At 42.6% G+C, this 23,297-nt stretch overlaps 1 protein-coding gene across 2 annotated transcripts in view; it reads left to right on the plus strand.

The window, feature by feature from the left end:
* Window positions 1–23,297, plus strand: part of LOC111143154 (FGGY carbohydrate kinase domain containing) — a 401,671-nt gene that overhangs the window by 279,677 nt on the left and 98,697 nt on the right. For both annotated transcript variants that reach the window (XM_022496662.1, XM_022496661.1), the window contains exons 10-11: window positions 6,294–6,355; window positions 17,330–17,477. In XM_022496662.1, coding sequence (XP_022352370.1) covers window positions 6,294–6,355; window positions 17,330–17,477 — 210 coding nt within the window. The remainder of the gene's footprint in view (window positions 1–6,293; window positions 6,356–17,329; window positions 17,478–23,297) is intronic.

Here is a 23,297-nt window from a genome sequence, read left to right on the forward strand (position 1 = left end):
CAAAGAGATCTAAGAAACAAACATTATCTTTTGTATTTACGTACATATTTACCATTTCCATAGTTTTAAATTTCTTTCTGAAAATTTAAATTTCTGTCTCGTATTCCCTTTGGCCTGACGAACTTCCTTCAGCATTTATTCATTTCTTACAGATATTGATAAAAAGAAAAAAAGAAAAAAATTCTCTTAGTTTTTTTTTTTTAATGAATTTATTTTACCTTATATCTTGAAAGATATTTTTGCTCAATATAGAATTCTTGGTTGGCAGGTTCTTTGTTTGTTTTCCTTCAGCACTTAAAGATGTTACTGTTTTATATTCTGGAATCCTTGTTTCTTATGAGAAGTCAACTGTCATTTGTATGGTTTTTTTCCTGTGTCTAGAGTCTATTATTTTTTTTCTACTTTCTTGATTTTCTCTTAATCTTTTATTTTTATTGTGGTATGCCCACACATGGTGGTCTTTGGATTTATCCTTCTTTTCCCAGGTTTGCTAAACTTCTTGAATTTATAAATTTTTGTCTTTCACCAAGTTGGGGAAATTGCCAATATTTATTCTTAAAAACAAATAAATATTGCATCCATATGCCATAGAAGCAATATAAACAACAACACAAGATTACTATACCCATGAGACAAAAGAAAATACTTAGAACTATGGTTCCCAGTGACCGACCCAGGAAGAGGTTCTTTCCATAGACCCAGCATTTGGAGTGATTATAAACTTAGCACAGGTGGTGGCCATGGCAAGAATACATTCCCTAATGCAGTAGTAAGAAACATCAGCATTGCGAAATCAGAGCAGTATGACAAATGTTCTACAGGCAATAGACACGGCACATCTTCATGTATCAAGTACAGTAGCATTTGGTCCTCATGAGCCAGTACCACCCCTGGCTGAGGTATTTTCCCTGGAGGATGAAACTGTATATTTGCCCCTGAATATCATCAGAGGGTGTGTCTGTATTATATATGGGCATCTCAGTTCACACCCATACCAACAGCCCTACCTCAGTACTAAGTTTGCATTTTGCTCTTATTCTTCGTCCTCTGACTCCCGTTGCATATATATGAGACCCTTGGCTATTGTCCCACAAGCCTGTGAAGGAGTGTTTTTTTTTTTTCATTTTCTGTCTCTCTACCTCCCTGACATCTCTGTCTCCTTCTATCCCCCTCCACCTGTCACCCCTTTCCTCCCCTCCTTTCTCTGTCCCTCCCCCCTCTTTTCTCTCACAGTTAGATACTGTCTCTGTTGGTCTGTTTCAAGTTCATTGACTCTTTCCTCTATGATCTTCAATTAGCTGTGAGGCCTATCCATTAAATATTTCAGATATTGCCTTTTTCAATAGTAGAATTTCCATTTTTAATAGTTTTTGTTTCTTATCTATTTACTGATTATGAGAATATTATCATTTATATCCTAAAAAGCATTACTAAACCACTGATTTCATTTTTTAAATTTATTTATTTATTTATATGTTTATTTCTTTATTAAGGTGTGCAATGATATTTAAGCAGTATTTATTGACATACAACAATGTCCAAACATACCAGTGCTCAGATCAAGCAACAACTTTATAGTGTTCTTCTAACCTCGCCTGCTCTTTTGAATGCATGATGAATTTTTTTTTCATGTTGACTTTGTTCTCTTTATTTATTTTTTTATTTTCAGTATAGTTAGCATACAGTGTTATATTAGTTTCAGGTGTACAACACAGTGATTCAACAATTCTATACATTACTCAGTGCTCATCATGATAAGTGTACTCTGAATTCCCTTCACCTGTTTCACCCATCCCCCCCACTCCCCACCCACCTTCCCTCTGGTAACCATCAGTTTGATCTCTATAGTTAAGAATCTGTTTTTTGTTTGTCTTTTTTTCCCCTTTGTTCTGTTTCTTAAATTCCACATATGAGTAAAAACATAGGGTATTTGTCTTTCTCTGACTCACATTTCACTTAGCAATATATGTATATGTTCTTTATTTTATTTTAATTCCAGTGTAGTTAATGTAGTATTCTCTTAGTTTCAGGTTTACAATATAGTGATTCAGCAATTCCATGTATTAGTGCTTATGAAGCTAGATGTACTCTCAATCCCCTTCACCTATTTGTATAAGGTCTTTATATGTTTTGGATACTAATCCCTTATCAGAGACATCTTTTGCAAATATCTTCTCCTGTTCAGTAGGTCCTCTTTCAGTTTTGTTGACTGTTTTTTCTGTTGTGCAGAAACTCTTTGTTTTGATGGAGTCCCAAGAGTTTATTTTTGCTTTTGTTTGCCTTGCCACAGGAGACAAATCTAGGATAAATTGTTGAATTCTTGCCTTCTATTTCTAGCATCTGTGTCATCTCAGGATCATTAGCTATTAAGTGGCTTTTCTCTTAAATATAGATGACATTTTCCTTCTCTCTATATGGCTAGCAATTCGAGATCATATCTTGAACATTATGATTGATATATTGGAGAGATACTGGGTTATTCTTAATCCGCTGAAGAGTATTTTTTTAACAGATGGTTTATTTGGTCAAACTCAGACTCTCAAGTTTTGTCTTTCCTGTGATGAGCACTTACTGAAATCTCTGTTGAGTTCTTTCAGCTTCAGCTGGGCTACTTATAATGCAATTCAGAGATCATCCAGAAGTTGGAGTAGTATTTGTATGAAGTCTTGAGGTGCCTTTCTATGGCTGTGCTTACTATGACTAGAGCAGAGTGAATGTTCAGTAAACATTTTGCAGAATCTATGAAGAACCTAATCAGTCGAGACCATATTTGAATATTGGCATGCTCATTTTCCACTGACAAGCAGAGCTCTGTGAGAGCAATGACTTCTGTTTATCTTCGTATCTAGCCTAGCACAGGGTAGCCACATATCATATTAGTTTCCCGAATTAAGTGAATTAATTAACAAACTATAAAAATGCACAAAGCTATTAACTTTGATGTTGAATGATTTGAACGAAACTGACTAAATTAGCTCTGGATTAAGTCAGAATTTGTCCACTTGTAAGTAAAGTTGTTCTATCACAAGTTAATAGTAAAGTTGTGGGAGGAAAAAAAAACAAACAAAAGGTTTATATTTTCTTTCAGGAATGTTTGTTGTTCTTAGGAACCATTCAGTATTGAAACCCACAGTTCTTTCCAGCAAAGTAAAAGACATTGTCTAGGCTGGGCTTTCTTCTTTCATTGGATTTTTATGAGAATTTCAAGGCTGGGAAAAAATCAGACAAAATGTTTTCACTTTGAGATAAGAAGCCAAAGTTAAGTAAAGCGTTGGAAGAACTGAGATGAAAAAAGTGACATTTCAGGTAAATGCAAATGGCAAAATGGGAGCTGTGGCAAGCAATGAACACGTCTCTGAGTCTAACGATTTCATTATCTGCAAAGCAAGGTAAAGCCTCAAGACTAATACATAAAATTGATTTTAATAGAGAAAAGCCCATCATGCCATAAGATGGCTTTATCTCAGCAAAATGATCATAGAACCTAGAATTCTGGGATTCTAAACTTTGTCATGTGTTTTTCTTGCCTAGGAACTCTGTGCCCACAGTTTTGTAATCTCAGGCAATTGCAGTCCTCTAATTTTACAAACATTTAGCTCTTTGTCATGTTAATTTATTAAATGTTGTAGAGGGAGAGAATTAGAAGTGGTCTTATTTAAGGTCATTCCCTGAGCCAGAACTGACTCAGGTCTCAGGACTCCCTTGTCTGCGTTCTGTCATTTCAAGAGTTGGAAACTCAGATGCCTAAAGGAGTCACACAGATAGCATAAACAGATTAGGCAAACAGGTTTTTTGTTATGTTTTGTTTTTTACTTTGACAGAGAAGTTTTTCTTTTAACTCCTGGCACTCTAGGGAATGATTTTATGTTCCTTCCTTTCACAGAGAGATGGGCTTAGAAAAATAGAGCTCCCCTACAAGTAAAGCCTTTGTGCAGTCGTGATGAGAAATTGGTGAAATCTGATGTCTGTTGTTGGAGGTGGAGGACTGGGGAGTGGTGGTGTCTTCTAGATACTGAAGGGCACAGTTCTGTCTGACAGGATCAGTCATCACTGGATTCCAGCCGACTCTTGCCCTGGGGACTATGGGTGGCCCCGTATCTTGCATCTGCCAGTTCTTCAGGAGAAACCAAAATCTGGGTTTTAAGTGGAATCTTCCAATTTAAAAATATTGGCTGATTTTTCTAAACATTATATAACCCAAATAAAATACATCTGTGAGCCAGATGTCCCCTTGTACTAACCATTTATGATCTCTGTGTTATACTGCGTTGCGTTTCTGTTTCTCCTGTGTTCCAAATGCTGATGCCACCTTATGAGGAAGGACCTAAAAATCCAGCCCTAGGTGTATAAGATGGCTTTTCCCTCTTGATCTAGAAAGCCATCTTGAAGAAGATCGGACTCCACTCAGCTCAAGCTTCCTACCTATGCATATCGTTTGCGGACTTTTCTGCTTGCTCTCAGAGCTGAAATCTGAGCAGATGGGGAAAATAAGAAAGTAGTCATAAAGTTAGGCAAGCTCTGTCTGTATATTTCTGAGGCAGCCACTTGGCAAATACAGTCATTGTGGTTAAACTGGTTATTTCACTGGGAAACAAATAACCACTAATAGGACACTATGTTCTATACTGTGCTAAATGCGCTGGAGAATAGAACATAAACAGAGAGATCAGCCTTAGGATCAGGCGCTCCAGGCTTTTGAATTGAGTGCTCGTTTATTTGAAAAACTGGCTTGGTCTTCACGAACCAGAGTGGACCTTTCCTACCAGATGCTGTTAGGGGGAAGAAAGAAGTGCAGCTGACCATTGGAGATTCTGCTGTCCAAGCCGTTTTTGCCCTTTTGATGGCGTATCCTTCTTCTTAATAATAGATGTTGGGAACTGAGAGCCACCTCCATAGCAGGCACTCTTGCAAGGCGAATTTCATTATCACCACTTTACAGTTGTAGGAGATGAGGCTCTGAGAGTTCAAGTAACCTTTCCTCGGTACCACAAAATATGAACATAGACCATGAATTCAAACCTGCGTCTGTCTGTTTCCAAAGCCTGTGTTCTTATCACTAAGCCACTGTTGTAAAATGCAGATTGTATTATTATTCCCTTAGGATGAGGCCAACAGATCAGGGGATGATTGCCACTGAAAGGATAGTTTGTGGCTCACAGTTCTCAAGAGGAGGGGCACGCCATACCGTCATACAGGGCCACAGAATTTTCCCTCTCCCTGTGGTACCAGGCCCTGGGGTGCTTAGATCAGGGAAGCAGTAGCCCATAGAGGAGGTAGGGGTAGGTAGGATTGGGAGTAGTTAGCTCAACCCAGACCCAACCTCTGTGGCTCCCGAAAAAGTTCTCTTTGCCTTTACACAACCCTAGCTGTCTGGAAACACACTAGAGAGACTATCTCCATGAGTCCCAAATAACCATAGTCTGAATGAAAATGAATTGGTCAAATGGTTTTGGAGTCCTAGAGACTCATATGAACACCGGGAAGACAACCAGATTAGGTTCAGGAACACAAACACAATGTTGGGTGTGTTTTGTTGGGTGTGTTTTAGCAAGCAGGGGAGCAGGGAGACATTTCTCTGCCTGATACTATTATATATTATTTTGTTCAGAGCTACCAAGTAGATTAAGGAATAAAATCCTAGATAAGGGATTTCAAATGAGAAGACAGTTATCCACAGAGCTTAGACACTTCTGTCCCGGGAGAGCGACACCCCCATTTCTCATGTAATAACTTCTTTTTTTTTGTTTGTTTGTTTTTTTATGTGACAACTTGACAATTAGGAGAGGTCCTCTTGACAGCTCTAGGGCAACGTTTTGTTGTTGGTTTTTGAACTGGTAATCCCTCCTCCTCGTCTCCTTCACTCAGCTTCTCCATTAGTAAGCCGGGGTGAGTAATTCAAGGTCTGACTTTGTCCTGGGGTGACAGCCTGGATCAGGAGGCGGAAATGGTGTGATCCAGACCTGGGGGCTTTAACACCCAGGCCCTTCACCACGTACCTGGAGTTACTCCTCACTCCTGTCCGCACGCCTCCATTTTGGACGTTCTGCTACCAGGTTAGCCTTGAGAGTTTCATTTCCTGCTGCTGTTTCTTGTGGATTGAGCAGCCAGCACTAGGTGAAGAAGCAAAGCCGAATTTCTGAAAAAGCTGAGACACTCTAGTGGAGTTAGCACTTTAACATTCTTGGATCCTCTGTGGACAGAGTTGAAAGAAACCGACATTTTAATGTATCTTTTTCTGGCTTAAACATAAATCAGAGAAACTATAAAACCGACCCATCTCTCTTGTTTTTCAGATAGACCACATGGTGCAGGGCCATGCTGCCTTCCCTGAACTACAAGCCAAGGCCACAGCCAGGTACCTGCTGCCCCGTCCCCTTACAGCCCCCACCCCTCCACCCCATTCCTGCACGAGGGCGTTCCCCTTAGGCAGCTGGGTGATTTTCAGTTCCTTTGGGAGATGAGCATGCCCGGCAGTGTTGGGTTAGAAGATGGTCGTCCAGATGATCCAGGACTTATGTGTATTAGTTTTCAAAGTTATCTAAGGAGAATTCAGAGGAACTAAAGGTCCCAAAGAATATGCTGGGAACCGAGGATGAGAGACTCCGATGTAGTGGAAGCAGCGTGGGTTTTGGAGTCAACACTTCTTCGGCTTAAATCCGGCTTTCCTCCTTACTGGGGGTGTGACCTTGGGCAGCTTATCCAGCCTCTTTACGCCCGTCTCTTCGTCTGTACAACAGAGGATAATAAGTGATGTGAAGTGATTTCTAGGATATATTAAGTGAACAACACAAAAGAGTGTTTACAGTGTGCTCCCTTTCATGGAAAAGGAAGGTGATGATAAGAAACTATATGTGCATTTACCCATTTGTGCAAAAGAAATGCTGGAAGGTTAAACTAGAAACTGGTGAGACTAGTGCCCTAGTGGTGGTAACAAAGAATGGGACGAAAAAATGGGGGAGTGAGAAGAGGGTAAGAAGTGGAGATGGTACTTTTCCGAGTAGATCTTTATATAAGATCTTTATATTGTAATTCTTAGAACCATGGTGATGCTTTACCTGCCCCTTGAAAATAGAAAGTAGGTAGGTAAGTAGGTTAGATAGTAATAGGTAGAAGTTAATAGATAGGTAGGTAAGTAGGTAGGTAGATAGATGGATGGATACCAAGATGTATTTGTATAGTGGGAGTGGACAAAATGAAATACAATTGGCAAAATCTAAACCTATTGTATTAATAATGAATAACATAACTGCAGTTAGAAGGGTTTGAGAAAGAAAAGAACTAACCCAAGTAACTTTGGGAAAGAATATTTTAATAGTATAATGTATGACTGAAGATAAAATAACTGTATATCAGTGTTATACTCTGGGGCGCCTACGTGGCTCAATCTTTAAGCATCGGCCTTCCGCTTAGGTCATGATCTCAGGATGTGGGATCGAGTTTGGGATCAAGCCCCACATCGGGCTCCCTGCTCCGTGGGGAGCCTGCTCCTCCCTCTCCCTCTGCCCCTGCCTTTGCTCCTGGTCTCTCTCTGTCTCTCTCACCCTTCTTCCTTTCTCTCTCCTCCTCTTTCTCTCTCAAATAAATAAATAAATACAATCCTTAAAACAATTTTAAGTATAATTCCTAAATTTGTTTTTCATGAATTTCTGGATTAACTCTTCTGAAAATCCTTTATGGTGTATACTACAACTAAGCAAATAAATGAATGTATTGTGGATAATGAGAGCCAGGTTTCTCTTAAATAGGGAAAGGGGAACGTTACAATGAACCCTATGGTAGTGGGCAGAAGTAGGAGGTATTAAGATCAAGTTGTGATTTTGTACGTATGGGTGTAGGGATATCTGTATACAGATAGAGCTGGAGCGGTAGAAAGAAACAAAGTGTGTAAATCTGTGTGAGTACCCATACATACATTCCCTGTGCTCTCTGCTGAGATGGCCTGGGAACAGTGAGCCCTCACACAGCAGTGTGCACACCTAGCATGAGGTCCTGGTTTTTAAATACTGTTCTCTACTTAAAAGGAATTAGGACTTCTTGGGAACATGCTGATTCCAGGGCATGGGCAGGGAACATACACGAACATTTCGTGATGCCGGAAAGTAAGGAACTACTTGAAGAGAAATTGTCGAAGTGCGAGGGAGCCAGCTTTAAGAATCTCTCCATGGGGCACCTGGGTGGCTCAGTCATTAGGTGTCTGCCTTCGGCTCAGGTCATGATCCCGGAGTCCTGGAATCGAGCCCCGCGTTGGGCTCCCTGCTCCATGGGAGGCCTGCTTCTCCCTCTCCCACTCCCCCTGCTTGTGTTCCCTCTCTCACTGTCTCTCTCTCTGTCAAATAAATAAAATCTTAAAAAAAAAAAAAAAAAAAGAATCTCTCCATGGCCTTTGGGGACAATTCGATCAAGAGAAGAAGTAGTGATGGAATAAAGTGACTCCCCAAGGCCGTTCTGATAGAAATAAATTATTGAAGAAGTAAATGGAAGGAAAGGGCAGATCTTCCTGTCTACTGCAAGGACCATGTCCTTGAAATTAATAAATGTGGAAGAAATAATGGAATTAGAATATTATCATTAGGCTAATACCACAGTAATACTTGTTGTAAGGGAGAATCACCAGTGGATGCTGAAATTAGTGAAGGTATGATGCAAAGTGGGATATCTGCATAGTCCCAGGGTGTCTCCCTATAAGATACTCATTGATATCAAAGGAAAAATAGTAGCTTCCCAGTGGGGAGATCTCACCTCTAGTTAAAACGCCATTACCACTGATAGGGATCATGCATGGACCATCACTACTAACACTTTACTGGGCTTAGAGACCACATAACCTACCTAGAGCGGGGGTTCCTACCTTTAGATCATCCGTGAGCCCCTTCATTATGTGCAGTTTTGCTGATTATATACTGACACATAATTTTCTGTGAAGAGAGGCCATAACTTTCATCAGATTCTTGAAGGGATCCCGCATTTATAAACCATAAACCTGAACACTGGATTCAGAGTTCAGGGATCTGGATTCAAGTCCCGCTTTACCGTGCATCATTGTATGAACTTGTGTCCTCATCAGAACTTGGGGTAGTAGCTCTGAGAGAGCCAGCCGTGGGTGCCTCGGAGAATTTGTTTTGATTTTCATGAGGTAATATATTTGGCAAGGCTTTGTATATTCCACTATGACAATTATGACAGCAGGCACCACTGCTATTTCTGCACTATTACTAATGGTTTTATAGAAGAGGAAAACTTACTTGGTGGTGGTGGTTCTAGGGCTGAAACCTTCTTGTGCAAAGTGTGGTAGAGTAGTAAGAACCCTGGATTAAGAATCAGAGGTCTCGGATTCTTGTGCCAGTTCTGCCCTTAATGTCTCTGTGACTCAGTTCCCTCGCCCATAAAACCACAATAATACCACCCGGCTTAACTCATTTTACAGGTGTTCTGTGGAGGAAAGTAGATTACGAAAGTCCCAGTCTCTGAAGATCTTAAAACCCAACACAAACCTAAGGGGTAGTTAGATTTTGCATTGAAATACTCAAAACCTCCAGAACTTTCTTCTGTAGATGAGCTTCATGTGAGTAGTTTTTATGGAGAAGAAGAAAGAGAGCTTTATGGATTACCAGTGCAGCCTCAGAGAAACAGCAGTACGGGGGGTCCAGAAGCAGCAATTATTAGGATTCAGATGTGGAGTCAGAACTGGTTTTAAATCCCAACTCTTTCCACATACTTCGACTTCATACCACCTTCAAACTACCTCCCTGTAATTTTCCCCTTTAGAGCTAAGTTTCTCCAGTGCGTTGCCTATACTCTTGGTCACTACTTCCTCATTTTGCACCCATCCCTTGCACACTTCAATTTGAATTCTGTCCCCACTGGCCCCTGAAACAGTTAATGATAAGGTCCTCAGCAGCCTCTGTTGATGAGTCTGTAGGGTGCTTTCCAGTCCCCATCCTTGGGCTCTCAGCAGGATGTGGCACCAATGATCTCACCTTCCTCTCCTCTATAACACTCTCTTCCTTTGGCTTTCTTTCTGGAATGTTGCCTCCTCCCAGTTTTCCTCCCATATCTCTGGCTTGTCCTTCTAAGTCTCCTTTTCAAGCTCAAGTTTGATCTTTTTCTTTATTCCCCTTTCCTTCTTTCTTTCTTTCTTTTCTTCCTTCCTTCCCTCCCTCCTAGCTTCCTTCCACATGGGCATGGGCGTGGAGCCCAGTGTGGGGCTCAAACTCACAACCCTGAGATCAAGACCTCAGCTGAGATCAAGAGTCAGACACATAACCGACTGAGTCACCCAGGTGCCCCTCAAGATCTTTTTCTACCCCTACTTCAAAGTTCATTACAGCTAGGGTCTTGGCCCTCTTCCCTTCTCTCTTTGTCATCTCTTTCAAGGTGGTCCCATGTAATTCTTGCCTTCATTTCTTTCTTTTTCTCAAATTTTACATCCAGCTTGTATATTTAGTAGGTATTCAATAAATGCTGATTCTCTTTCCTTTCACTTTCTTTCTATTGTCTTGTAAAAGAAAGTGCATCTCTGTCTTATCAGATATACGAATAGACTATTCCAAGACTATAGGACCCATTATGCATTGGGTCTTAGGAAGAAATAGGCATAACTATTATTAAAGTGAATTTGGCTGTTCGGAAAGGACAGCGAATTCCTTGGAATCAGAAATTGCATGCCTGTGTTGGTGTGGCTTGAGGCTCTCTGAAAACAGCATGCAAGTCACCCCTGCCTCAGAGCTTAACATCAGCAAATCCTATTCAAAACTGTAGGAACAAGTGTTGATAAACAGATTTATCACAGTATTTTATACTCTTGATTTGCCACTATATTTTCAGACCCATCCCTGAAGAATAATGTTTTGTGAGCTTATAAATTAAGTAAGCAATAACTAGATGTACTCATGCGCGTCACTGGCAAGCAGAATCTTTCTCTATGTGAGGCCAAATTTCCAGAGATTTCACGCCTTAGCAATCGCCTGACATTGATCATAACTTTGGCCCTTTTCCTCTAAACGTCCCATTATTGTCTTAAGTCTTTTATTAGGAACCATATTGGGAACCTTAGTTCTCTTATTGCGAACCTTAATTCCCAATGTCTCAGAATGAGGTTCTAGTGATAGCAGGGTTTGGTGGGAAGGTGTTGCCATAAACCACGAGTGTTCAAGGTTGGTAGCAGAACAAAGGTGATGAGTCTTATGAGCATTTATGATCATAAACAAAATAAAAGGAAAAAAGGTCCCCACTTTCATGTAAATTTCACACACACACATACATATGTACGTACGAGTATGCGTGTGTGTGTGTGTGTGTGTATGTGTGTGTGTGTGTGTGTAGATAGAGGAAGAGCACATTTGCTGACCAGGAATTGGTAAGCTTTCTAAAGAAAAACAGAAATGAGTAAATGAGTAAACAGAAATGAGAAAAGAAATGAGTAAAAAACAGTAAATGAGGAGTGTTGGGGTGACGGTTGGAAATTCTTTCAGGTAAAGAAGCCATCCTTGATAAGGTGACACTTAAGAGGGCCTCTGAATAAAGAGTGGGAGTAAACCATGCTTCTGTGGGTTATATGGCAAATCAGGGGTATAAAATACAAAATCTGTTTATCAGTACTTGTTTCTATACTTGCAGATAGGACTTTCTGATGGCAATCTCTGAGACAGGGGTGTTCTGTTTTCAGAGAGCCCCAAGTTACCCCAAAAGACATAAGGAACAGCAAGGCCCCAGGCCTTGAGGCAGTAGCCAGCTTGGCAGGCTGTAGGATACTGTAAAGGCCATTGTGGCCAGACCAGAGTGGAAGGGAGCTGGAAACAGGTGAGGGCTTGAAAATTAGCCAAGGCTAAACTATGGAGGTCATTGTAGATAACAGTAAAGACACTAGAATTTATTCCAGGTTTTAGTCTCGGAGCAGGGAAAAGACACCATCAGATTTAACTTAAAAGGATTACTTTGGCTGTTCTATGGAGAGTAAACTAGACCATTAGTGGAGAGGGGGGACAGAGTAGAAGATAGGGCCCCCTGATCTCCACGAGCTCACAGTGTACTGGAAGGAGAAGGACTGTAATCAGAGAAGCCCAGCCTGTTCTGAGTTACTTTTGTAAGCATTTCCTTTTGTGATGCTGCTGGTTTCAGGTCCTAATTTAGGATTATCAGAATGAAATTTTCCTAATTCACATTTTTTCTTCCAACCTCTGTTTTCTCCCACTTCCCCTGGACTTTTCTGTCCTTTCTGTAAGGACAATCGATGTCTTTTTTTTTTTTTTTTTTAAGCTTTTATCTATTTATTTTTGAAAGAGTGAGAGAGCACAAGTAGGCAGAGTGGCCGGCAGAGGGAGAAGGAGAAGCAGACTCCCCGCTGAGCTGGGAGCCCAGTGCGGGGCTTGATCCCAGGACTCAGAGATCGTGACCTGAGCTGAAGGCAGACGCTTAACCAACTGAGCCACCCAGGCACCCCACAATCATTGTTTCTTGATCTGATTTATTCCTCAGGGCTTTTTTTCCCTTTGCCTCTATGATTCCCATAATCCCACTAAGGATCAATTTCTTCAAATGCACTGGCCCCCATATGCCAAATCTTGGTTACATTTAAAACTCCCCATTATCGCTTCTTGGTCTTTGGGCTAAGATCAAGTGTAAAACTCCCTATTAAAGGTTGTGCAAGGAAAGCAAAAGAAAAGATAAGAACATTTATTGAGAACGTGCAATGTTCCTAGCACTGTACTTGCTGCTAGTTTTCTGTATGTTATCTCATTTAATTCTAGATAAGGAAATGAGGATTATAGGGAACTCTTAGAGTCCACTTCCAAAGATGATTCTCACTTGCCAGTCTGCTCTGGTGTTCTCATATTGCTTCCTTGGCCTTGATGGCTCCTTCAGTCTCAGTCTGTCAGTCTGACAACTGGGGCCATCAGTCTGTCAGCAAGTGTTTACTTAGGCTCCCCTGAGCTACGACAGTCGTAGAACAAGGGTGACGATATTAACACCTTGCATTCCCTAGGGTGTGCCGGGATAACCACTAAATTCTTGATGGCTCTTGGATAGGAAATGTTTCTTAAACAGTAATAAGATAGAAATTCTAATGTCTTTCTTTGGCTTCTATTGGTCATGCAAGGATAAGAAAGTGCTTAAGAAAAGTGAGGTCTGTGCTGACTTAGGAGATAATTTCTCCATTTCATCAGTGGACATCCAAGAGGAAGCACTGGATGGGTTGTTGGCTATCTGACCTGGAACTCATAAGAGAAAAAGGCAGGAGTTAGGAGTGTATAGTTGAAGGTCCTCAGTCCTAGATGGTACCTGAAGCCATGAGAGGAGGATGGGATCACATAGGGTACAGAAAGAGTGACAAGACGGACAAGGACAGATCTCTGGGAAGCTTAAAATATTTAAGGGACAAGTAATGGAAAAGAGCCAGCTGGAGAGGAAGCAGGAAAACCGAATGAGTATAGTGTCTGGAATCAGGGGAAAGAGAACAAACGAGTAAGAAGTGATCAAGTGGTGCAGAATGAGAGAGAACTCAAGTGAAATAAAGGCAAACATGGTCCAGTGGAGTTGGCAGCAAAGGGTGTTGCCCCTCACTGTGGGACCAGTTTCAGTAGACTCCATGTTGTGGCGGGCCAAGAAGTGAGGAACCGGAGACAGGCAGACTTTCTCAATTCCTAGAAGGGGCACAGATGTCTTCTGGTTGGACCATGTATTCTGATTTTTCATTTCAAAATATGGTCACTGCATTTCTGGGCAGTCCAAGAATCCTAAGAATTAAATAACTTATAGGGAGGCAGGAGAGAGTAGAGATTCTAGGGGTGCTGTCCTCATTTAAGATTATAAGCAATGAAGTCTGACAAAAATTGTCCCTGACTCTTGGGTTTGTTTTTTTTGTTTTTTTTTTTTTTTTAAGATTTTATTTATTTATTTGACAAACATCACAAGTAGGCAGAGAGGCAGGCAGAGAAAGAGGGGGAAGCAGGCTCCCTGCTGAGCAGAGAGCCCGATGCAGAGCTTGATCCCAGGACCCTGGGATCATGACCTGAGCTGAAGGCAGAGGCTTTAACCCACTGAGCCACCCAGGCACCCTGACTTGGATTTTTTAAAGCTAGAAATGAATCTCCTATGACAAGAACAGAGGGAGAATTCTTTATTGATTACCTATCATTTTATAGTGCTCGGGCTCAATATTTAATCTTCATTGCAGCCTATAAGGTGAAAGAATTAGCCCCAGGTACAGAAAAGTAAACTAGGCTTGGGGGGTTAGTGGTACCTGACCACCCAGTCACGACACGGTGAAGTCACTGTGTGGTTGTTGAAGCTGTATTTTCTTCGTCATGTACAGCGGGGACGAGGGCCGCAGGAATTCCTCTCTCCGAGAGTAAGTATATGAGCCCGGAGTTTGTGAGAGGGAGGGAGAACCACCCATTTGAAACAGCTAACATGTGATTCCCGAGCTGGAAGAGGGCAGACTGCCTTTTGAGAAGGAATTGGTAAAAAATCCCAAATGAAGCCAAGTCAGAACCAAAAAAGGCATCATGTAAGGTTAAAATTATGTGAATAATGATGTGCATTTGTTATTCTAATGTTTTCCAAGTGCATTTCATTTTGAGTGATATACTCAGATAGCACACATGGTAAGGTATAATTGAAAAAACATGCAGGAGAATGGCTGCATTCAAAGAATAAACATACAGCTGTGAGGAGGTTAGGAGTCAAAGGGGTAAGCATATGCCCCGTCCCCCAGGGATCTCATTAGTGCATGAGTGACCATATATGTAAGAGGCTAAACGGATCTCACTGTTTGCAAAGACCCGTGGTAAATGAGACAATGACGAATCAATAGTAATTAGGCCTATAGGTTCTTATTGACCCAGATGTCTGAAACCGAATGCCCTGCCCTGAGATTCCTTGAGAAGCAAATGAAAAGATTTATAGACATGTGCTTTAAAAAAAAAAAAAAGTCCCTTTGCTTTAAGTTCAGTGATGGCATTCTGAAGTGGGATGTTGCTTGAACTGGGAAAGACTCTCGACTTCTGGCTTGAAAGGGCGTTCTCGTGGCTTTTGTTATCACGGTGGTTCCTGTTGGACCGTGAGCAGAGAGCGCGGGAAATAGAAAAGCGGAATGTGATAGTATTCTCCCCAAGTGCAAGGCTTCAGCTTGGCCTTCCACAGAGGCCTCCGGGACCCTTTCCTAACACTGCCCTAGAGTCATGCTAAAACAGGGTTCAGATGTGGGCTTTGACTAGTTATTTCTGACCTTAATTGCAGAAAGCACATGGCGTGAGAGTCACACAGAGGAGTGTTTGTTTAAATTCAACCTCGCTCTCGGGTTTTCGAGGTCTTCACTTTGAGCATCCTTCTGGAAAGGGGTCTGTTGGGGCTTGGGTGAAGACTGTGTGCTGTCAGGCAGGGAGTGGCAGCTGACGATGCTGCGTTGGGCAGCCCTTTTCCAACAGTATCATTGTCCTCCTAGTAGCATCCAAGGCAGAAGATTTTTAGATGGGAATGAGGTGTCACAGCGAGAAGCAAAGAGATTACCTCCACCCAGCATACCTGTGCACACACACAGGCACACACACACACACACACACACACAGGCGTGCATGCACGGGCACACATGCACACCAGGTTCGCATGCACACGCACAGGCACACAGCACACACAGGCAAGGGCACATGCAGGCTCACATGCACACACACACACAGGCACACGTGCACAGGCTCACAGGCACATGAACAGGCACACACACACACAGGCATGCACGCACACCCAGACTCGCATGCACAGGCGCACGCACACACCCAGGCTCATATCCACACGCAGAGGCACATATACACAGGCTCGTGTGCACATGCACAGGCCTGCGTGCACAGGCACACGTTCACACATGCACACACAGAGGTTCACATGCACAGGCACGCACACACACACGTGTACTCACTCCTACACTTACATAGACCAATTTTGTTTTGCTATCTTTTCTGTATTGAGGTAACACACGAAATTTTTATTTAAAAGAAGAATTTGAAAACCACTCTTCTGCTTGTTTGTTTCTTCCTTTAAGCTTAATTTGGAAAACTGTTGGGAACTTCGTGGGCTCCATGGGAACAGTCACAGTGTCACAAACCTGGAATTAGAAATCTCCAAGCACTCCTAAAGCATTTTTAAAATTTTTATTTTATTTATTTATTTATTTATTTATTTTTGCGTTTTTAAAACGCAAATAGTATCATGTTGGGTATCTCAGATACTAACCTCCCTTGGACATTAATTTCCTATACTTTTTTTCCTGCCATTATTCAAGCCATGCTTTTAACCTTTAAAGCTATCTTTCCAAGGTCACTAGTGAGAAGTGGCATGGATGCCACCCTTTGATAAACCCACTTTCCTCTAGAATCATTAGTTCACGACTTGAAGAAGGAAGCCCATTTAAAGAGGGGAAGGGTGACCCACTTCAGTCTTGATGCCATGCAGTAAGATTTAGCTCCGTGAGATAAGTATTAGGATGCCCATTTTATATATGGGATAACTAAAGTTCAGAGAGGGTGAGTCACTGGTCCATGTCACCCAGCTGGGATGGGTGGAACCCAGATCTGAGCCCAGGACTACCTTGGCTCTAGTCCACTCATCTATGTCTGCCTCTCATGCAAACATGTGAAGGCTGAAAGGTGGTGGGACTCCCTCATTCTTCACCCAAAGAACCTGAGCTTTAGAAAGGAGAAAGAACAAATGCCATGCCATTTGGTGCATTTGGGTTGGAAATCAAGTCTCCTAATTCCTGATCTGACTGCATTCCTCTGTCCTGTCACTTCCTTTAGCCAACTCCCATCCCGAGTCTCGAAACTTACCTTTATATTTTGTCACCTCATCATGATTGTTACAATTAGGAATACTGATTTTAAAAATCCTTTACATATGTACATTATTGTACAGTTTACAAAATATGCTATCTTCACATACATAGTCTCCTTTGATCCTCACAATAACCCTATGAGGTAAGTTGGACAGGGATTATAATATCTGTTTTTACAGATGTTAACAAAGTGGTTCAGAACGTTTGAATAACTTTCTCATGGGTACATACCTACGAGGGGTAAAGCCACTCCTGGACCTTGTGCACTGATTCCAAGCCTTTCCATTTCGCCCTGGGACACACAACCTGTTCTCAGTGATGGCCCAGTTCGATCAGACAGTGCAGTATGCTGGTTCCTATGTGTTTGGGTAGTTTCTCTGCTGAGGGTTTGGGGACCCTGCTTTGTTTCTGGATCTGATATGGAAGTACAAATCGTTTCTTTCTGCAGAACAGTTTGCTTCCTGACCCTGCCCCCTCTTCTAAAAACAAAATCAACTTCTCTTCCAGATGCCAGAGTGTATATGCATATTTGAACAGTCACCTGGATCTGATTAAGAAGGCTCAGCCTGTGGGTTTTCTCACTGTTGATTTACATGTTTGGCCAGATTTCCATGGTAACCGGTCTCCCTTAGCAGATCTGACACTGAAGGGCATGGTAAGTAACAGCCAGTCCTTGCACAAAGGTGAAGGCAGGCCAAAGGGTTACAAAGTTTGGAAGAAGCAAAGCGAGGAGAAAGGAAAAGAGGAAAAATTACCAGGACAGGCCAAGGGCGCACAGGCTTTTTGCAGCTGTACTGCTGGTGCGAAGGCTCTTACCACCCCCCAGCATGAGCTGCTGAAAGTTCTCATTGTTTCTGAGCCAACCTTGAAAGTGTTAAAAGCACTATTTCTTATATTTAGCTACTGCGCATCTTTGTCCTATGGAGCGGCTGGAAGTCGTGAGCCCCTGCCCGTGTGATTTTTATTTACCTCATTTTGCAGAGTCATGTTTTCTGTCTCCCTCCTGAGGCCACCCGGTAAATAAGTGGTAAATATTACCACCCATGGTCTTGATTGCCACAACCACATGTCTGCTCAGGGTCTGAGTCAGAGCTGTTCAGAGTGCATGTTAATAGTATTAGGAGTTCAGTTCAACTTTGCTAGAAGTAAAATAAAATTAATGACTTATGTCGGGAGATAAATGGAGCTGCTGGTGACCTTTGGGATCACTGGTGGTGCAGAAGATTATGGGCCCCCCAGAAGGGCCACGTGAACTTGGGGCAGCGTTCATAGCCCCCTACACCAAGACAGGGCACCCTGGTGGCCAGGCGAGAGTAGGTCACTGAGAATCATATAACCATGGAGAATATATTTGAGGTTGGAGGAAGCATGTTCAAGCTGGAGAAATAGAACCAAGTTTCAGGAGGGGCCACAAATAAGAATACAAGCCAGGAATTCGGAATCCAGGAAGATTTCAAAAAGTTGAGAAGCAAAGTGTGCAGGGAACGGAGGCGGGGAGCTCAGAGTGGAGGCTGTGAGCATCTCAGGGTTTACGTGGTGTGACTATGGCGCAGGCCGCTGGCTTAGAGAGCTCCAAGGCTCAGAATTCTATGGTTTTTGTGATTCATTTTATTGAGATTGTTTTCAGTGTTTTGGGGATGCCAACAGGAAGACTGATCTTTATTTTCATTACCTAGTTGACATAATCAACTTCTGCTAATAAAAAGGAATCACGGGAAAAGAGAAGAAAATTGGACATAGCATAAGTTATGTCCGTCTGGAGTCCGTGAAGCGTGCCCACACAACAGATAATGAGCTTGGCCTGCTTACTTGGCCTGTGGAAGCAGAAGAGGAATGTCAGGAGAGGACCATGTGGCCACAGGCTGAGGCCAGAGCGCTGTACTTGCAGATAAACTGACTCTCTGGGTACAACCAGGAGTTGGGGAAGAGCACATTTTGTATGGATACAAAAGTTAAAGTTAGTGTCTGAATTGAAGACAAGTATCTGAAACTAAGTATAATGGGCCTTTAAAATGTTAAAGATGTTAAAAAGCATAGCCAGTTCATAAAATGACCCCATAATGAAGCAGGGCTATGTAGTGAAATGATCGTGGGTCTGGAGTCCATGGAGTTGGATCTGAGTCCTTCACGGGAGTCCCTCTCTTGCCAACTTCTGTCATACCCAGCGTGGCTGGACTCATGGCTCCCAGTGGCTTTTCTCTGTTTCTTAAAATCAAGCCTGATATCCAAAGACGTAAGAGTTACCCTCATAAGGATATTCTTATAAAGGTAACCCAGATCCAGAATGTGATCCCCAAGGAGTCAGTGGAGGGCTTTGAAGAATGTTTGGCTCATTATAATAAGCACAGCTAAGGACGTACCCGCCAAAGAAGACCCCTTGCATGGGGACATCTCCCCAGTTGTATCAGAAAAATCCTAGTCTGTTTACTTTTTTAAAAAGTTTTATTGTGTTATATTTTTTTATTTTTATTTTTTTAATGATTATTTATTTATTTATTTATTTATTTGGAGAGCGAGCACAATAAGCAGGGGGAGGGGCAGGCAGACTGAGAGGCAGAGGGAGAAGCAGGCTCCCCACCGAGCAAGGAGCCCGATGCAGGCCTTGATCCCAGGACCCTGGAATCAAAGGCAAAGGCAGGCCTAACCAACTGAGCCACCCAGGCGCCCCTGAAAATGTTTTATTGTTTAATAAGCACACCTCATATATCACATGGTATTTCTGAGCATTGACCTCCCTCTGTAACTGTTCTTGGGTTGGATTTACATCAGAAGAGCTGCCGCTCCGTCAGCTTACATCACCACACTGGAAGGAGAAGGTGACCTCGATGAGATGGAAGGAAGGAAATTCTGGGCTAAAAATTTCTCCCAGTATTTCTCTCCCTCAGGTAGTTTCAGATAACATCAAACTAATCACCTTGCAGTCTCTCTTGTCATGTTCTCCTCTGCCGGAACCTACAACGACTGCTGTCTCCAGCACCCTTGAGTAAATACTTACTTGGTGCTGAGATGTGCCACTGCAGGAAGCGCAACAATCAGGACGTTCCTGGAGCGCGGTGCAGGGGAGGGGAGTGAAGTGCTTGGTCAAGTATATAATAGCAGGTAGAGTTGTCAGGATATTCCCAGGAGGGAAAGAGACATACAGGACTTCTTTTGGCTCCTGAAACATTTCTCTGGGCATATACTAAGTAATTAATATGTACTTAATCAATGGTCAACATGGAGATGAGAAAGAAATCACATATGGCTTTAAAAACATATGTGTTGGAGAGGATGTGTTGGAGGGGACGTGGAGAAAGGGGAACCCTCTTACACTGTTGGTGGGAATGCCAGTTGGTGCAGCCACTTTGGAAAACTGTGGAGATTCCTCAAGAAATTAAAATAGAGCTTCCCTATGACCCTGCCATTGCACTACTGGGTATTTACCCCAAAGATACAGATGTACTGAAAAGAGGGGCCATCCGTACCCCAGTGTTTATAGCAGCAATGGCCACGGTCGCCAAACTGTGGAAAGAACCAAGATGCCCTTCAACGGACGAATGGATAAGGAAGATGTGGTCCATATACACTATGGAGAATTATGCCTCCATCAGAAAGGATGAATACCCAACTTTTGTAGCAACATGGACAGCTCTGGAAGAGATTATGCTGAGTGAAATAAGTCAAGCAGAGAGAGTCCATTATCATATGGTTTCACTTATTTGTGGAGCATAACAAATAGCATGGAGGACAAGGGGAGTTAGAGAGGAGAAGGGAGCTGAGGGAAATTGGAAGGGGAGGTGAACCATGAGAGACTATGGACTCTGAAAAACAATCTGAGGGGTTTGAAGGGGTGGGGGGTGGGAGGTTGGGGGAACCAGGTGGTGGGTATTAGAGAGGGCACGGATTGCATGGAGCACTGGGTGTGGTGCAAAAACAATGAATACTGTTATGCTGAAAAAAATAAATAAATAAAAATAAATAAAAACATATGTACGAACAATTTACTAATATGAAATAGATCAGTTGCTCCTCCTACTATCCATATAAGTATTTAATGCCATCATTAATGCCGCCTTCCTCTACTTCATTTGAAAATATATGTGAAGATGCAAAAAAAAAAAAAGCATAAACTCATGCTGACTTTGAAAATTCACATGTCATTCAACGAGCGACACTAGAATTGACAGCCTCAGAGAGAATCTGGGAAGATTTTCCCGAATCTAAAAGACTAACTGGGACTTGTTGGATAAATCTATGACATATGGACAAAGTAAACCTCCGGCCTTACAGGAGTTCAGACCTCTCTACCTTCTGCTCTTCAGCTGAATGACGCGAGGGCCCTTTAAGCCTCAGTACAGGGCAGTCCTCCCTCTGCTGCCAATGGTTTTAGGGTGTTTTGGTTTTTTGGAAGCAGCCAGTGAGCTTAACTTTCCAGAACTCTCGCACAATCCAGACCTTATTGTCCCTTTTAGCTCAATCCATCAGAAAACTGCCAACCCAGGAAGCCAACTGGGCACAAAGTCTGATTTGGGATGGCGGGTAATGCTCTGCATTCTAAGGATCCTGAGTAACACTGTGTTCCTGGGACATAGGTAGGAATTTGGAGGAGGGGTATAGGTTTGCATGTGTGCTCTCTGTTCTAGGGTTAGAAAACAGGGATACGGTGAGGCCACCCAAGCCACCTAAAATAAAAACTGCTGGACTCTGGGGACTGGCAACCAGGTGTAGATCTGAAGAGGTAAATCCACCTTGCAATGAGTAGGGCTGAGAGTAAATCATACATACACTTTGCTGGGAAACACTGAATACATACAAATCTCAAGTTAAAATGAATAAAAAAAATAGGAAAGTGAGTCCATTAGGAAAAATGTGTTGCATACAAAGCAAAAGGAATAGTATTGGAACACTTACGGGAAGGCCTCAAAGAATTAGATACTGCTGAAACCCAAAGAAAATATTAAAACCTCTTTGGCACTTTCAGTAGGATTTTTTTTAAAGGCACGTTTCTGAAATAGGGCAGAAACTTAGCGGGGGGAAAATGAGCTCAGATGGAAAGGCAGTGGAATGAGAAGAAAAAGGAAATGATAAAGACAAAATACAGCAGCAGAATTAAAGCATGCATTGAAGGCAATAAAAAATAATTTTTACAGAAGAAACTAGTATCAGAGCCGCCATATGACATAGCCTGTATTTTCCATTTATAAGAAAAACATTTTGAGGGTAGAGGCTACCAATGGCTTGTTTACTTTTAGAATTTCAATGGTGTTTAGGTCAACAACGGGCATGGAATGATTGCCCTATAGCTAAGCAGTTATGTCAGTGAGCGGTGACCTGCCTAAGGTCAGTCTCCATGACAAGAAATGGGGAGCTTAAATAAAAACGTGCATCCTGACTTCCAGCATGCGGGTCCCCACAGGACTGTCTTAAATTAACTCCCACCTCTGGACTCACTCGAGGCGCTGAGGACGGTGAGCTGGGAGTCCTACCAGCCATCCTGTACGTGGTTTCATCCTGAACCACACTCCGCAGCCTAGTCCTCGCTTCCCTGCTATGAAAACCAGCCTTCTCACTCCTTCCATGTCTGTCCCTACCCTGGGCTTTAGATTTAAGCTTTGACCGCTCTCTCCTCAGTCATGGTTCTTGTTTCCTTCGCATCCTCGCTGACTCGGATTCCAGGAGCAATCAGCCCTCCTGGTTTGACCTACTTTAGTTGCTTCCCCTCAGAAGTAGGAGTGAGGCGTGACCCAGGACACTCTCCATTATGCGGGAGAGCATCCTTTTCTTCTCTTCTGGTAGCCCCTGCCTCCCTGCCCTGTGCCTCACTCCTTCATTGCTTTGGTGATGCGGTATTGGCCCGTGGTGCTGGGCGAGAAAGGCATGGAGGTTAGTTCGTGGGCCACATACTTGTGTGCCTGGACCGGGTAGCTACCCACGCAAGTATTCTTTCTGCTGGGTCAATTAGGTAAGGGCCATGCCCGTGATGTGCAGAGGCAGCAGAAGCTCGGGTCATAGCCATCAGTATCGAAACATCTAACTCTGGTGACGCTAGGTTCTTTAAAAGCAAAAGAAAAATGCATACTTTCAAGGAAACATGGCATGGTCACACATAAGGAAAGAGGAAGCTAAATATTCACCAACTGTCAGGAACGGTTGCTTGTTTCAGGTGTGTGTGTGTGTGTGTGTGTGTGTGTGTGTGTGTGTGTGTGATTGGTTTTATTTGGAACAACTGTTTGAACAGTTCTTTACCACTGTGAAACAGCAAAGAGAGCTCAGGGTTTGAAGTCAGATCTGTATTTGCTCTCTGGCCTGCAAAGGGGTGACCTCTGAGGTTAGCAATGTGCGGTCAGTCTGCTCATTAGTAAGCAGGACCAGCACGAGGCTTCCTTGCGGGGTCGTTGTCAGGATCAGATGGGGAGACTGTCACATCGTGGACAGACAGCAACAGCAAATACTTTGGAGTCTGTAGCTTCTGCTTAGTGGCCCTTATCTGCCTGTG

The sequence above is a fragment of the Enhydra lutris genome, unplaced genomic scaffold (assembly GCF_002288905.1).
Source record: "Enhydra lutris kenyoni isolate GAN:26980312 unplaced genomic scaffold, ASM228890v2 scaffoldscaffold9, whole genome shotgun sequence".
Lineage (NCBI taxonomy): Eukaryota > Metazoa > Chordata > Mammalia > Carnivora > Mustelidae > Enhydra > Enhydra lutris.